This window comes from Osmerus mordax, chromosome 9 (genome assembly GCF_038355195.1).
Source record: "Osmerus mordax isolate fOsmMor3 chromosome 9, fOsmMor3.pri, whole genome shotgun sequence".
In the NCBI taxonomy this organism is placed as follows: Eukaryota; Metazoa; Chordata; class Actinopteri; order Osmeriformes; family Osmeridae; genus Osmerus; species Osmerus mordax.
Genome location: NC_090058.1, coordinates 4,561,600 through 4,575,319, shown reverse-complemented (window position 1 = coordinate 4,575,319; position 13,720 = coordinate 4,561,600). Strand labels below are relative to the sequence as shown.

The 13,720-nt window shown below is 44.8% G+C and overlaps 3 protein-coding genes across 4 annotated transcripts; 2 read left to right on the top strand and 1 right to left on the bottom strand.

Moving 5' to 3' along the window:
- Positions 1 to 3,135: 3,135 nt before the first annotated feature.
- On the bottom strand, positions 3,136 to 6,396 carry nubpl (nucleotide binding protein-like). Its single transcript, XM_067243427.1, has 11 exons — positions 6,207 to 6,396; positions 5,626 to 5,773; positions 5,377 to 5,411; positions 5,175 to 5,265; positions 4,890 to 4,929; positions 4,696 to 4,786; positions 4,520 to 4,613; positions 4,338 to 4,423; positions 4,089 to 4,209; positions 3,869 to 3,951; positions 3,136 to 3,712 (listed from the first exon to the last, which is right to left on the bottom strand). Exons 1-11 carry the CDS (start codon positions 6,339 to 6,341, stop codon positions 3,650 to 3,652), a joined length of 987 nt encoding a protein of 328 aa, XP_067099528.1. The 5' UTR covers positions 6,342 to 6,396; the 3' UTR covers positions 3,136 to 3,649.
- A 2-nt stretch (positions 6,397 to 6,398) lies between these two features.
- On the top strand, positions 6,399 to 8,666 carry gemin2 (gem (nuclear organelle) associated protein 2). 2 transcript variants are annotated; one of them, XM_067243429.1, is made up of 10 exons: positions 6,399 to 6,681; positions 6,869 to 6,956; positions 7,040 to 7,129; positions 7,217 to 7,276; positions 7,356 to 7,469; positions 7,649 to 7,693; positions 7,870 to 7,938; positions 8,040 to 8,150; positions 8,306 to 8,361; positions 8,506 to 8,666. In XM_067243429.1, exons 1-10 carry the CDS (start codon positions 6,563 to 6,565, stop codon positions 8,540 to 8,542), a joined length of 789 nt encoding a protein of 262 aa, XP_067099530.1. In that variant the 5' UTR covers positions 6,399 to 6,562; the 3' UTR covers positions 8,543 to 8,666. The 2 variants fall into 2 exon arrangements, with proteins under 2 accessions (XP_067099530.1, XP_067099529.1); XM_067243428.1 differs by having other exon boundaries at positions 8,303 to 8,361.
- Positions 8,667 to 9,312: 646 nt separating this feature from the next.
- Positions 9,313 to 13,604, top strand: pnn (pinin, desmosome associated protein). Its single transcript, XM_067243875.1, has 9 exons — positions 9,313 to 9,454; positions 9,890 to 9,964; positions 10,073 to 10,144; positions 10,348 to 10,423; positions 10,504 to 10,598; positions 10,994 to 11,069; positions 11,188 to 11,343; positions 11,597 to 11,735; positions 11,901 to 13,604. The coding sequence occupies exons 1-9, from the start codon at positions 9,342 to 9,344 to the stop codon at positions 13,016 to 13,018; spliced, it is 1,920 nt and encodes a 639-aa protein (XP_067099976.1). The 5' UTR covers positions 9,313 to 9,341; the 3' UTR covers positions 13,019 to 13,604.
- Positions 13,605 to 13,720: the final 116 nt, after the last annotated feature.

The following is a 13,720-nucleotide window of genomic DNA, read 5'->3' as shown; positions in this document are numbered from 1 at the left end:
CACACACACAAACACACACACAGGTTTTGGTCTTTTCCGGAGGGAGGGAGAGAGAGGGGGGGGGGAGAGAAAAAGAGAGGTAGAAAGAGAGAGAGAGAGATAGATAGAGGGAGAGAGAGAGAGAGAGAGGGAAAGAGACAGAGAGATAGAGAGAGAGGGAGAGAGACAGAGAGCAAAAGAAAGAGAGAGAGAATGTACCTTCCTACCATCCAGCTGTACCCAGACTTCAAAAGCCCAGTGGCAGGTCCCTGAACCTGGCTTTCTTCTACTGCCTGCACCCCTGCCTACTCTCCTCCCTTCTCCTCTCTCCTCCCTTCTCCTCTCTTCTCCCCTCCTCTCTCCTCCCTTCTCCTCTCTCCTCCCGTCTCCTCTCTTCTCCCCTCCTCTCGGCCTCCTCTCTCCTTTCCTCCTATTCCTCTTCTCTCCAGAACAATCATGAATTATTCAGTGTCCCCTGGCCCCTAAATCCACCTCTGAATCTCTTTAGATCTATCCTCTCTAGACGATTGTGTGCGTGTGTGTGTTTGTGTGTTTGTGTGTGTGTGTGTGTCATGGCGAATCTTGTCCCTTTGTTTGTCCAGCAGCTGGGTAAGGGAACAGGTGACACACCCCACAACACTTAGTTTCACGACACACAACTCCACAATTCAAACAGTAGAGATTGAATTGAGTAGCCTTTGACTTGAGGCACCATGACTGTGGCATATCCTGCTTTGCAAAGAAGTCTAGTTCCTGGATCAGGTGTTGAAACAGCCTCGTTTCCATGGTGCTGTGGAAGACAGACAGTGATAGGTCTCTTTTGCATGTCTCTTCTCCTTGCGGTGTTGGGATCCCTGGAGAAAGATATTAGACCCCTCACGTCACATAAGATGTATTCTCCTTTCTTCGCTTTTGAAGGAAGTAGAAGAAGACAAAAGCTTGGACGATGCAGATATTCTGCCTACTGGCCCTGCCGCTGGTGGAGCTCTGGCCCAGAGGGGAAACAGTCTCTGGCTTCTTTCTGCAGCTCTGGTGCAGGAAGAATGATGACCAAAAAATGTGTGGGGGTTCTGCTAGCTCCTGGCTGCAGACACACATGCATAGACACACACGGACTCACTGAAAATGTGCACAAGTATGTGCACACGGGCGCAAACGAACAAAACCTACACTCCCTCTTAGCTCCCACTCGGAGGACACACACACATTCCCTTCCCAGTGACGCAGCACAATTGGAACCAGCTGCTGCTGTTTACACCGACACCAACACCGCAGCTGCATTGCCATGGCAACGCAGCAACGCTCGGGGCTGCCAGGCAGGGGCAGGGTTCCCAAGGTCAGGGGGGGATGATGACCACAAAGGAGGGAGGTGGGGTGGTCCTGGATGTGGGTCTATTAAACACAGATAAACTGGAGTGTTGGTGTGTGTGCGGGAGGGAGGGGTTGGGGGTTAGGGGTGTGTGTGGGGGGGTTGGGGTGCAGAGGGGTGCAGAGGGGTGTGTGCAGAGTAGATGGTCATCTAACAAGATCCCTAGGGGCTCATTGAAAGCCTGTTCACATTCATGCCAGCGTCAGCGGAGACAAGAGACACAGACTATGAAGTCAGAGAAAACATAAAAATGTTGGATGAGGGTGGTAAGTTCAAATACCTGGGATATTTCTTAAAATGTATCACTTAAATTCTATTCATTCAACTGAATTCACTTTATTGTCATTGACAGTTTAGTGGGGAAGAAATCCAATGCCCTTGCTGACAAAATGATCATCCCCCACCAACTCGTTTCACCTCATTGTGCTCATGGTGCCCCCTCCTCACAATGAACTCTTTCACCTTTACAGAGAGAGAGAGAGAGAGAGAGAGAGAGAGAGAGAGAGAGAGAGAGAGAGAGAGAGAGAGAGAGACAGAGAGAGAGAGAGAGAGAGCAAGAGAGAGAGGAATTGTGAGAGATCGAAGACGAGGGTGTGATAGACATTACACATATGTGTTTAAATGACTCCACAGCGTCCAGCCTCCTCTGAAGTTAGACATGCAGTAACAGGACCACAGAACTGAAGTCCAGGTTGTAAGATATAACAAGGCTGAGGACTGGAAATTCATGTTTACATTTCCGGATACGAATTACTGATAACGCTGTTTCTCAGATTTGAAGGTCACGATATACAGAATATCAGCTATGCCTCTTCTGGTTGAAAGTCATGTTAGCTGAGTGTGGAGAGAAAGCACTGCATACGAGAAGATAGCAGATGTTTTTTGCTTCTCTCTGAAACTATTTCTTTCTAATTTTGCAATGCAGGATGTGGCTTTCATAACAATAGAGTTATGTTTCATTGAACTGCTGACAGATGCAGTTAGAGAAGTCCCAAAATCACAGACACAGGGACAAACATCACATGCGGATCTAACAGTTTCATTCGATACAGAAAGCATATTAGGTCTCCTCACTGGTCTCCAAACTCATTTTATAAGAAGCTGGGTTTCAAAAACCCTTACTTGATATAATTTTATTCAATAATGTATGCATGCTGTATAATAGATGTGAATTTTCTCATCATGATCGACAAGAGGAAGTAGATCTTCTATTCCCTAGCTCGGGAGAGGGATTTACTCATCCTAGTTTTTCTTAAGTGTTTAATATTTGAGAGCTTTAATGGAGTGTACGGCACATCCACATCGAATGGGTATATGTCTCTCAAAGTCATATTTTGTCATAGATTTATAAGACTGTATCCATTCAATCAATCAATATTTTCTAATGGGTTCTTATAACTGACACGAGACACCCTTCTTCCCTCCCCATTTAAATATTGATCCAGGTACTGTGTTGGATTCTGTAACTTAAGAGGAGTGCAGTGTAAATTGAAAGCTGTGTTATAAATAAGCATGAAACCACCCACTCAGAGAATTCTGCGTTTTCTCCTTCACTTCTCTCACAGACAGAGTGAGAGATCAGAGTGCACTTTCTAAACGAGGCCAGGCCTGCCCTCTAAAAAAGAAGTACAGCTCTCTAATTCCAAGAAAATTCAACTCAAATGGAGCGCCCCCAAGTGACAACAGATGGTAACAGAAACCCATTTTACTTTTTTGACAGTACGTCAAGACAAGTGCATTCTTATGAATCATGAAAACTCATAATACAGATGACAAGAGAAGAAAACTTCACACAGCATTTGTATGCCTTTATTAATCTCGTATGAATCAGAACATACGGTCAAGATCTTTGATTATACAAATCTCGAGTCATTATCATTCAAGTATGGAGAGAAAAACTTTCTCTGAAAGAGAACCTCCTGTAGTATTCATTCAGAAATGTATGTCAGGGATGAATGTCAAATATATACTGGCTGATATTGTTGTGTTTACTGTGCTTTATACTGTTTTGGTGGGTAAATGGATGAAGGTGGTCAAATTGAATGACAGGAGGGAACGGATGGAGTGTCCTTTTCCTGTTCCAGTTGAAGACTGTCCATCCATGGTTTAGAAGAAGGAACCTCAGGTAGAGAAAAAACATGTAGACCAGACATCCCTAGTGGCATCTTGACAGGATGTGATCTCTTCTACTCATAACCGTTTCTATCTTCAGCTTTCAGTGCAATTCCTTCCACTGGACATGCTCCAACTGTGCCCCAATTGTCTTTAAATCAGTTCATTACTTCCTGGATGTACTGCCAATCAAGCAGAGACTTCCTGTAGCCTCTGAACCACAGCAGATGCCACCTTCTTGTAAGCTTCAGCCTGGAACACAAATAGAAACAAACTCATCAGATACTGCAGGTAAACGTCAAGTCTGGGAACATAGCAATCACCAACACATTGAGATGACACCACCAGTTACTCAGACAAAAGCGCAGTAGGTTTGGGTAAGGTATAAAACTGATCAGAGCTCCAGACCTCAGGGCTGTCAGGAGATGAGATGACCACAGGCTGTCCCCTGTCTGACGTTTCTCTGATGTTGAGGTGAAGAGGAATGTCTCCTGTAGGAAGGAGGGTGCAGGAGAAGGTATGGGGAGGGAGGAGAAGGTTACATCTCAAATCTGCAGTTGAATCTCAAAAATCATTCCGTTATTAGATTCTCCTGAATACGACATAATTTGAAAACAACTGGCCTCACCCAGAACTTGTACGCCCAGAGTATTAGCAAGCTCCCGTGCTCCATCCATCCCAAAGATGTGGGTCGGGTGGTTACACTTGGGACACTGGAACACACTCATATTCTGGACCAGCCCCAGCACCTGCAGCACAGGAGCAGGGTCAATAATCACTACCTGTGCATAAATCTGGCCATAAGTCGACAGCACAGCACAGAGTCAACTCATCTTAATATCCTCTAGATTTGATCCCTTAAATTTGAGACTCTTACAGGAACATGGACTTTCTTGAACATCTCTGCTCCTCTTCGTGCATCGAGAAGGGCGATGTCCTGGGGAGTGGACACTATCACAGCTCCTGCAACCGTAAGCACAGGTCTGGGGGGTCACAGCAGGGTGGTAAACAACTAAAACACACACTACTGTCCTGGGTGCTGACCCCAAGATGACGAACCTGCAATGGGGATGTTCTGTGTGATGGACAGCTGGACATCTCCAGTACCCGGAGGCATGTCAATCACCAAGTAATCCAACAGGCCCCAATCCACCTGCACAGACACACACGACTCAGAGATAATCATAGGACTTACCCTTGGGTAGGTATACACCGTGCTTCTGCAGTCTGTTTACCTGTCGTAGAAGTTTCTCTATAGCAGACATGACCATTAGACCCCTCCAGACAATGGGAGCTACATCTTCCACAAGGAAGCCCATAGACATGCTGAGAAAGAGGGGGTGAATGAATACTATTGAAGTCCTCATAGTCATGTGTCTACTGTCTCTACCCTGTGCCAGCATGGTGTGATGAAGATGAGGATACTCACCAAGGGATCCCAAAATTCACTAACGGTATCATTAGGTTGTCTGGAAGAAAACAGATCTTTTTAGGCGCAAAACACTTCACACATACTGTAACATGCATTTGGATCTGGGTGAATTGTAACTGGTGTACATATATCCTAAGTATTGAGTATTGTTCTTTTGAAGTATTGTGAATGTGCACAGCTCAGGCAGGAAAGCTACTCAATAATGTGGGATTCAAATATTCAATCCTGATATGGTATGAAGCTCTAGCGATGAAGTCATTTAGGTAGCAGAGTGTGACCCACTTTGTGTCAGCTCCGGGTTCCCTCGCAGGTTCATCAGTTTAGGAACTGAGGGACCATACACATCTGCATCTAAAAGCCCCACTGTCTTACTCTAGGAGAGAGGAAGAGGGGGGAGGGGTGGGGGTAAAAATTGAGGAGTGACTGAGTCAGTATGCTGTGCAAATAAATACATAGGACTAAGTCAGTACTGGTTATTATTTACCGGGTCATTGGCAGTGAGTCCAAGGGCTAGATTCACTGTTGGCAAGAAGACAAACGACAACATAAGGTAAGCAATCCCTACTGTAATATACAGTATTTAATATACAGTACTTTAATACTTCAAATGTCAGGTCCATTTGACTGCAATAAAATCATATAATATGAATGACAGACACCAAAATTGTATCTTCCCCTAAATTGAGTGAGACCCGAACTCTGTATATCTACAACCCCTTATGCAATCCTGCACCTGCTGTAGTTGACTTCCCCACTCCTCCTTTTCCAGAGGCGACCACTATGACCTGTTTGACTCCTGGTATAGGCTTCTGTTTAGGCAGACCTCGTGCCATGTGCTGCTTCTGCCTCTCCTGCAACGTTCTGTCAGCAGCACCCGACGTCTTGGGGAATAAGGGAGGGGAAAACAGCTTCTCAGCATCGTTCATCTTGGATATACAGTCTATGCAACAACCATTAGTCAAATAGATAGATAGATACTTTATGAATCCCGTGGGGAAATTCAGGTATCTTTCACAGCTCTCATACCAACAACAACCACAGACAATATGTACAGACAACACGATACAATACAAACAGACAACACAACACAACAAGGCCATGTACAGAGTAGATAAGATAAAAACGTATAACAAATAAAAGCATTGTATTACAAAAGTGTCGTAAAGAAGAACTATTAAATGAATAGTGGGACACCTAAAGCCAAAGACAGAGGACCGTTTTGTCAACTGTGACATGAGTGGATAATGGTAAAGATAGCAAAGCTTAGTAATCTTTCACCCAGCAAATAAGGAACAAGATTCTTTGACGTCTTACCTTACAGCGTATAAAATATTTGCAGCCTAGGGGAACATGTATACCTCTTCCTGTCCTTAAAGCGTTTGTCTTGTTTGTGGTGACGGCTGTCAGTTTTAATAAATGTGCGATTTTACTGTAGCTACAGTGAGCCATATTTTGCTGTTGTCTTGTTGTGAAAGAGGGTTGACAGCCGGCGCATTCTTTCGCGTCATTCGCAGCACGACGCTAGCAAGATGGCGCTAAAGTTTGTTTTGTTGTAGTGCTTACTGCGTAGATGGACTTTTGAGAATTAACGAATTGTGTGATTTTCATACAGGATATGCCAAAACAAACACTATAACACTGTGTTTGTAAAAAAAAAAAATTGAATAAGGATGAAATCCGATGTGGAAGAATTGATGCCAAGGCTCCTGCCCGTTGAGACAGGGGAGAGCGATGATTTAAATCCAAACGAACCTCCACGAAACCCTCAGGAGTATCTCAGACAGGTTCAGTAAGTGACACTACTTACTTTTACAGTGTTAAGTACCTATTTATTAAATTCAGTTACAAGCATCAGCCTCATAAACACAGGTCGTTAACTAGTAGGCATCGTCACCTAAACCTATTGTTTAGGAAAGTATATTGTGTACCTACTACCCCCAGCTAATGTCGATGGTCTCTGTCTGTCTCCATTTAAGGCTTGAGGCGTCGCTTTGTCCAGACGTCGTTGTGGCTCAGATTGACCCCAAGAAATTAAGGAAAAACAAACAAACAGTCAACGCGTCGGTAAATTGAACTGTTAGCATGTAAATGTAAGTGCAGACAAATACTTGTATTTGTAAACGTGTGTTTTAACTTTTGTGAGACAGGTCACAGGGTGCCATGCTGCTCCAGAAGGCCTTTCTCCAAGCTTGGGATGGCAGCGACAGCAAATCAGCAACTTCTCAGAGATTAGACAGGTAACACGTCTTCTCATTTTTGCAAAGGCATCATTAATCCTTGGTGGGACTTAACTTTCTGAAGTTAACAGTTACAATATTTTACAGAGCATCAACAAGCATAGAAGGCACTGGAGCTCCCAGTCACTAGATGACAATGTAATAATGGTGAGTTAAATTAAACGTGTACAAATAACCATTACCATGCTAGCCTGTCTGTACTTCTGACTGTGTGGTCTGTCCGTAGCCCAAGCTGAATGATGAAGAAGGGTGGAAGAAGTTCTGCCTGGGGGAGAGGGTGTATCTCAACTGCCCTCCCCCAGACAAGGAGGACTCTGACTTAGGCCTTGACTATACCAAGGTAACAAATACCAGAAGTAATACTAATACCATAGGGTGTGAGGGTCATACTACCCTGAAGTATCTGAATTAACCGGCACAGGGTGAGGCAGAAACCATGTGGTTGGGGTTCTTAATCTGGTGTGAGGATGTAGTCATCCATCATCTCTGTATTCTTTGTTCCCTCCCTGGTTCTCCCAGATGGGCTTCTCTCCGTTCCTGAGTATAGTGAGCCGGCTAAATCAGGTGAGCCGTCTTATATTTAGGGTGACACTCTTACATACTGCCTCCTGATTGCAAGGCAGAATGGATGCTTTGTTTTTTAGTTTTGTTTTATAATGCTCTCTCGCTATTATGCTATTATGACTCTCATTTCGCTCTATGTTTCAAATTTCTGCTTTCTTTAAATGTTTCTTTCTCAGGCCACTATCTCTGCAGTTCTGGAATATTTGATCAACTGGTTTGAAGAAAGGGAGTTTGTCCCACAATTGGTTGGTATATTTGCCATGTTATCTTCTAAGTTAAAATAGGTTTTAATAATACACGATCTGTAGATGTTAAGAATGCTGATGCTGACTTGTGATTCTTCCAGGGAAGATGGCTTTATGCTTTGCTGGCTTGTTTGGAGAAGCCCCTTCTTCCTGAGTCTCACTCCCTCATACGACAGCTAGCAAGAAGATGCTCTGAAGTCAGGGCCAGTCTGGTAAGGGTGAGTGGAAGTGTGTGGCTTTTATCACACTTCCAAAGCACCAAAAAAAAACAAAAAAACAAACTGAGCTGTGCAAAACAGGTGACATGAGTGGTGATGATGATGACTACCTCTTATAGTTCCATATTTCTTCTTTATCATAACAGCAGAGCGTGGAGGATGAGAGACTGTCAGCTCTCAACCTGATGATCTGTATTGTTGCCAGGTAACCGTCATCTTCAAACTTCCAGAACGTGTGTCATGGTCATTCAATTCAAGGAACTTTATTGAACCCTTATGGCCTCAGTCACACACAGACAATTGAAAGGGCCATGTTGATTCTAAACCATGTTTTTGCCTATCTTTTCAGGTATTTTGAACAGAATGACTTGGCTGATCAGGAATGATCAGAATGACCTGTCCAAATTAGGGAAATTGTGTCAGCTCAGAAAATGGGGGAACAATTCAACTTTTCTGTTACTTCATAATTATGCTTTCACTGTTATGAAATAAAGATATGTATAAACACCACTGTGGACTAGTATTTGAAAATTTAGTCAAATAAAAGTAACTGCATCAATGTTGTACCTTTTCAGTTACCATTTAGGAAACTTTAAAGGATTTTGTTTGTGTTGTTTAAAATATGAGTCCTTTTTATTATAATAAATTAGGGTTGCCACCCGTCCCAGTTTTTTTTTTTTTTTTCCCGGGACACGAATTTATTTCTCAATTTGAATCTTATTGTTTGAAATAAACTGCTATTCTATTTTCTTCCTGGCTATGTTCAAACATCCAATTGTGTGTCCGTAAACGGGTAAAACACAGCGAAGAATGGCCAAGTGTACTTTGTAATACATTGGTAGCAAAAATACGAAAGCTTACTTACGACCCAAACCCCCCACCCCCGTCGTCAGTGTTCTGTCCGAGTGTCCCGTTTTTTCACAAATCAAAAGGTGGCAACCCTAGTAGAAGTCAGTCCGAGAGGTTTTAAACCTGACCCAAGTGTGTACTTTATATAGGGTACTACTTTAGTGTAGTGTGTTCTAATAAAAAATGTTGTTCATGATCGGAATGTGCACTGCATAAAATTGAAAATTGAAATGGTCAGGTGACCTCAGTCATCAGCCAGACCATCAATATGAATGCGTTTTCCCTTTCCCAGTAATGCTTTGCGGCTCGCATGCTTGGTAGAAGCTCACTAGCGAGATGGCGGTGGCAGTGCAATCTTTACAAGACCAGCTTGAAAAAGCAAAGGAGAGTTTGAAGAATGTAGACGATAATATTCGTAAACTAACGGGGCGGGATCCCAATGAGTTAAGGTAAGTCAAAACCTGCAAAATATTTACAATGTATATAGCTGTTCCCTACTACGTTCGCAGGAAGCTAGCTCGCCAGCTAGCCACAAAAATGGCTTCTTCCATTATTCAGACACTGGTAACGCGCTTGTTTGTTAGCTAACTAGCTGGACACAGTAGCTTAAACTGTGCCTTTCATCTGTGTAATGGGGTATTCTAGGTGTTTAGAATCCCGTGAAGGAACGTGATGGGGGGGGAAATTATTATAAGTATGCGGAACTCTGATCTGGGGCTGCAGCTACAGTGGTGTTTTATCATGGCTAACGCTAGGCGGGCTAGCTTGCCAGCTAATGGTTTGTGTATGATCAGTTAGCTTGAACATTTCCGTGTTGATTCCCTTGCACGTAATTCGAACCATTTGCAACGAGACTTGTTTCTGTTTTTTATTTTTCACCTCAGACCTGGCCAAGTACGAAGGCCACCCGTCCCAGGCATGATGGGAGGAGGTAGGGGGCGAGGCATCAACCTACTGAGGTAAGACCAGCGGATCAACCCTCGGGAGTAGCCATCCCCCTTACTGCATAGATAGCATAGGTCTTTGAGCTTGGTGTTTAATTAATCAAGCCTTAATGTGTCTTTCAGACGTGGACTCTCTGAAGTGGGCGGAGGAGGACCACCAGCCAAGCAGAGGGACATTGAAGGAGCTCTGTTGAGGTGAGTGTGGGATGTGGTGGTGACTGTGCTTTGCTGGTCAGGTTTATTAACGGTAATGACTGGTTGCATTGAGGTGTGTAGCTATACATTTGTTTTTGTCACAAATGTTTTTTGTGACTATTTGTATTATTATTATTATGATATACATATATATTTTTTTTTACATAAGTGGTGATTCAATGGCTGCTGTTTTGTATGTGTAGGCTGGCTGGGGACCAGAGAGCCAGGAGAGATTCACGTCACGATAGCGACGCTGAGGACGATGACGATGTCAAAAAGGTACAGGCAAGACCTCTGGTTATGTGGTGCGTACGTGTTAACCTCTGGTTTTAACCCCTTCTCTGCTGTCTGGTCCACAGCCAGCGTTGCAGTCATCAGTAGTGGCTACCTCCAAGGAGCGCACGCGTCGAGACCTGATCCAAGATCAGACCATGGATGAGAGGGGGAAACAGAGGTGAGGCAGCACACACTCCAGTCTGTATATTATTCATACAGATCTATCAGAATCAGAATGGGATTTATTCGCCATGAAAGTTTGCACAGACAAGGAATTTGCTTTGGCAGGAAGGTGCATACAATAAACATACCTAAAGTTTTAATATGTGGACTATCTATACTAAGGGTACATAAACTAGCAGTACTAAGTGGGATTAGAATAGAATTAAATATACAATAAAATATATTATATAAGTTGCCGTAAAATCAACCACAAGTCTTGTCTGGTGGCGAAGTGAGCAGCACATGGGCTTGGGGAAAATGTGTGGTTGGTTAACTGGTTTTCAGTCAGCATGGCTGACACGGGCTGCATGGCAGGGTGTCGCTGACCAGTGTCACACATTCTCTCCACAGGAACCGACGCATGTTTGGCCTGCTGATGGGAACCTTACAGAAGTTTAAACAGGAGTCAAATGTGGCCACAGACAGGGTAGGGTGCCCCTGAATGCACTACTCTTGTCTAGTTGCCTGTGAATGAGCCGTTCTCTCTAGTCCTCCCCTCCCCTCGGTTCTCCCTCACGGCTTTCCTCCATCTTTTCTCCTGACAGCAAAAGCGCCGTTGTGAGATTGAGCAGAAGCTGGAGGTGCAGGCGGAGCAGGAGAAGAAGAGGGTAGAGGGTGAGAGGAGAGAGCTGTTTGAAGAGAGGCGTGCCAAGCAGACAGAGCTCAAACTGTTGGAGCAGAAAGTGGAGCTTGCTCAGTTGGTATGGACTTCTCAAACGCATGCACACAGCACCCCTCACTAGCTGTAGCAGGTGGGGGGATAAATATATGTAAATATTTAGTGTGTATTAAACTTTCACAAGAACAAAATGCTTACTATTAAAGATGAGTTTTTATGTTGGATGACAGAGTAGAGCTCTTCAGCTGATGTCAGTGTTGTCTGAAGAGAAACTGACTCCAATCTTTGTTTGGGTGTCACTGTGTCCGTCTGCTAATCTTTGACATGTCTTGCAGCAAGAAGAGTGGAATGTGCACAATGTCAAGATAGTCAAGTTCATCCGCACCAAGACCAAGCCACCCATCTTCTATGTACCCGTGAAGATGTGCTCAGCCACTAACAAGCTCCTGGAGGATTCTCAGAAAAAATTGAATGGTGAGACAGTTTGGTATCTTGTAAAACTAGATGTTTGTTGCCCGCATGTAGTCTGTTTACTTTCCTACTCTTCCATCAATCCTCTACAGCACACATCCGATTCCTGTCTGTGCGATACACGTCTAACGGGTCTTTTTTTTCTATTTTCCCTCCGTTTCTCTGAAGTGGTTTTTGAGGAGAGGCGCGAGGCGTTTGCCGAGCACCTGAGTAAGATGGAGGCTCGTCCTCGGCGCCAGTCCCAGCGGGAGAGGGAACAGGAGGCCGCAGCTGGCGCTGGGGTAAAGGACCCGAAGACTGAGGACCTGAAGGAGGGTAAGCCCACGGGCCAGCTAGTCAAGGTGACAGGTAACCGTAATGATGTAGAAATGGAGGAGGAAGAGGAGGAGGAGGAAGAGGTGAAGGACAGGAAAAGGGGGAAGGTGGAGAAGGGGGATGGAGGGGAGGGGGAGGTAGTAGACGGGGAGGGTCAGGACAGGGAAATGGGGGAGGCTAGGGAGGTGGAGATAGCTATAGCTGCAGGTGGAGGAAAGGAGACAGGTGGGCAGGTTGGGGACAGGGAGGAGAATGAGAAGATGGAGGTGGAGACTGAGGCAGAGGGAGTGAAGGGGAAGAGGGTAGAGGGGCAGGTGGAGGTAGTCCAGGAAAATGTCCAGGGCCCCACAGCAATGCCAGAGCACCAGGAGAAGACCTCGGAGCCCAAGAGCCCAGAAAAAGTCCAAGCCAGCCCAGAGGTGGCCATCTCTCGCAGTGTAGAGCCTAAGGAGGCTGCTGCCAAAGAGGCCACACCACAGCCTCTCATCCCCCTCCTGGAGGCCACGCAGGAGCCCCAGAGCCAGGGGCCTGAGCAGAAGCAACTACCACCAAAGCTGCCGGCCCCGGAGGGCCCTAAGGACCTGGAGCCCCAGACACAGGAGGAAGGCCGTGGCCGCAAAAAGTCTAAAGAGAAGAAGAAAAGCCGAGGCAGTAGTTCCTCCTCTAGCTCCTCCTCCGGCTCCTCCTCTTCTAGTGGAAGCTCCTCCTCTTCTAGTGGAAGCTCCTCTTCCAGTGGGAGCTCCTCCCACAGCCGTAGCTCCTCCCACAGCAGGTCCGGGGGACGCGACAAGAAACGCAGGAGAAGGCCTTCTGAAAGAGAGAGGAAGAAGGGAGGAGAGAGGGGCCACAAACCGTCCAAGGGCAGCGGGAGAGAGTCTAAAAATTCCAAAGACAAGGTCTCCAGTCGGTCTGACAGAAAGAGGTCATCTCGTGATGACAGGAAGTCAGACAGGAAAGATAAGCGTCGCTAGGAAGGTTTTCTGTCTCAGTGGGTGGCTGTTTTCTGTCTAAATATCCATGTATCAAGTCTGAGCGAAGGGGCTTATTTAATGGAGACCCCAGAAGAGGAGGCTGTTAGAATTTTCGGGAACTATTTTTAATGATCAAGATGGTATTGAAAAATATTTGATCTTGGATTCTTCCTGTATTCGTCAGACCTAGTCCACTGTCTTGCCACCTAACAGCTTTTTAAATTTTTTCGTCTCGAATCTTTTTTTTAATTGACTTGCTTTTAGGTGATACAGTTTAGCCTGTTTTGTCCAGAAATTCTGTTTTATCGTCCTTTCTGAGGGTTTCTGAGCAATGTCTTGCTAACATAACTTCTGGGGCTGGTGTAGCCATGGTTAACAAGTGGTGGTATTAGTTATGTATTTCCAGTTATGTGATGTTGCGCAGTTACACTCACAGCTTCTGAATGAAACTTTAGCCCCCTAATGTGATCACCATGCATAGTGTCTGGTCACTGTGCATCTAAGAAATCCATTTTGAATACAATGTTTTGTTTTTTTTGTACACTGAAACCATCCGCAGCTTCATTAAAAAAAGATGATTAAACACTTTTGGTTTCTTTGTCCTTTCTGTCATCTTGTACATGAAAATAAATGTCTACTTTTGAACAGGTTTCTCAGATATTCCTGATGGCTGTGAAGATAATCCCTTTTAACATGCGAATG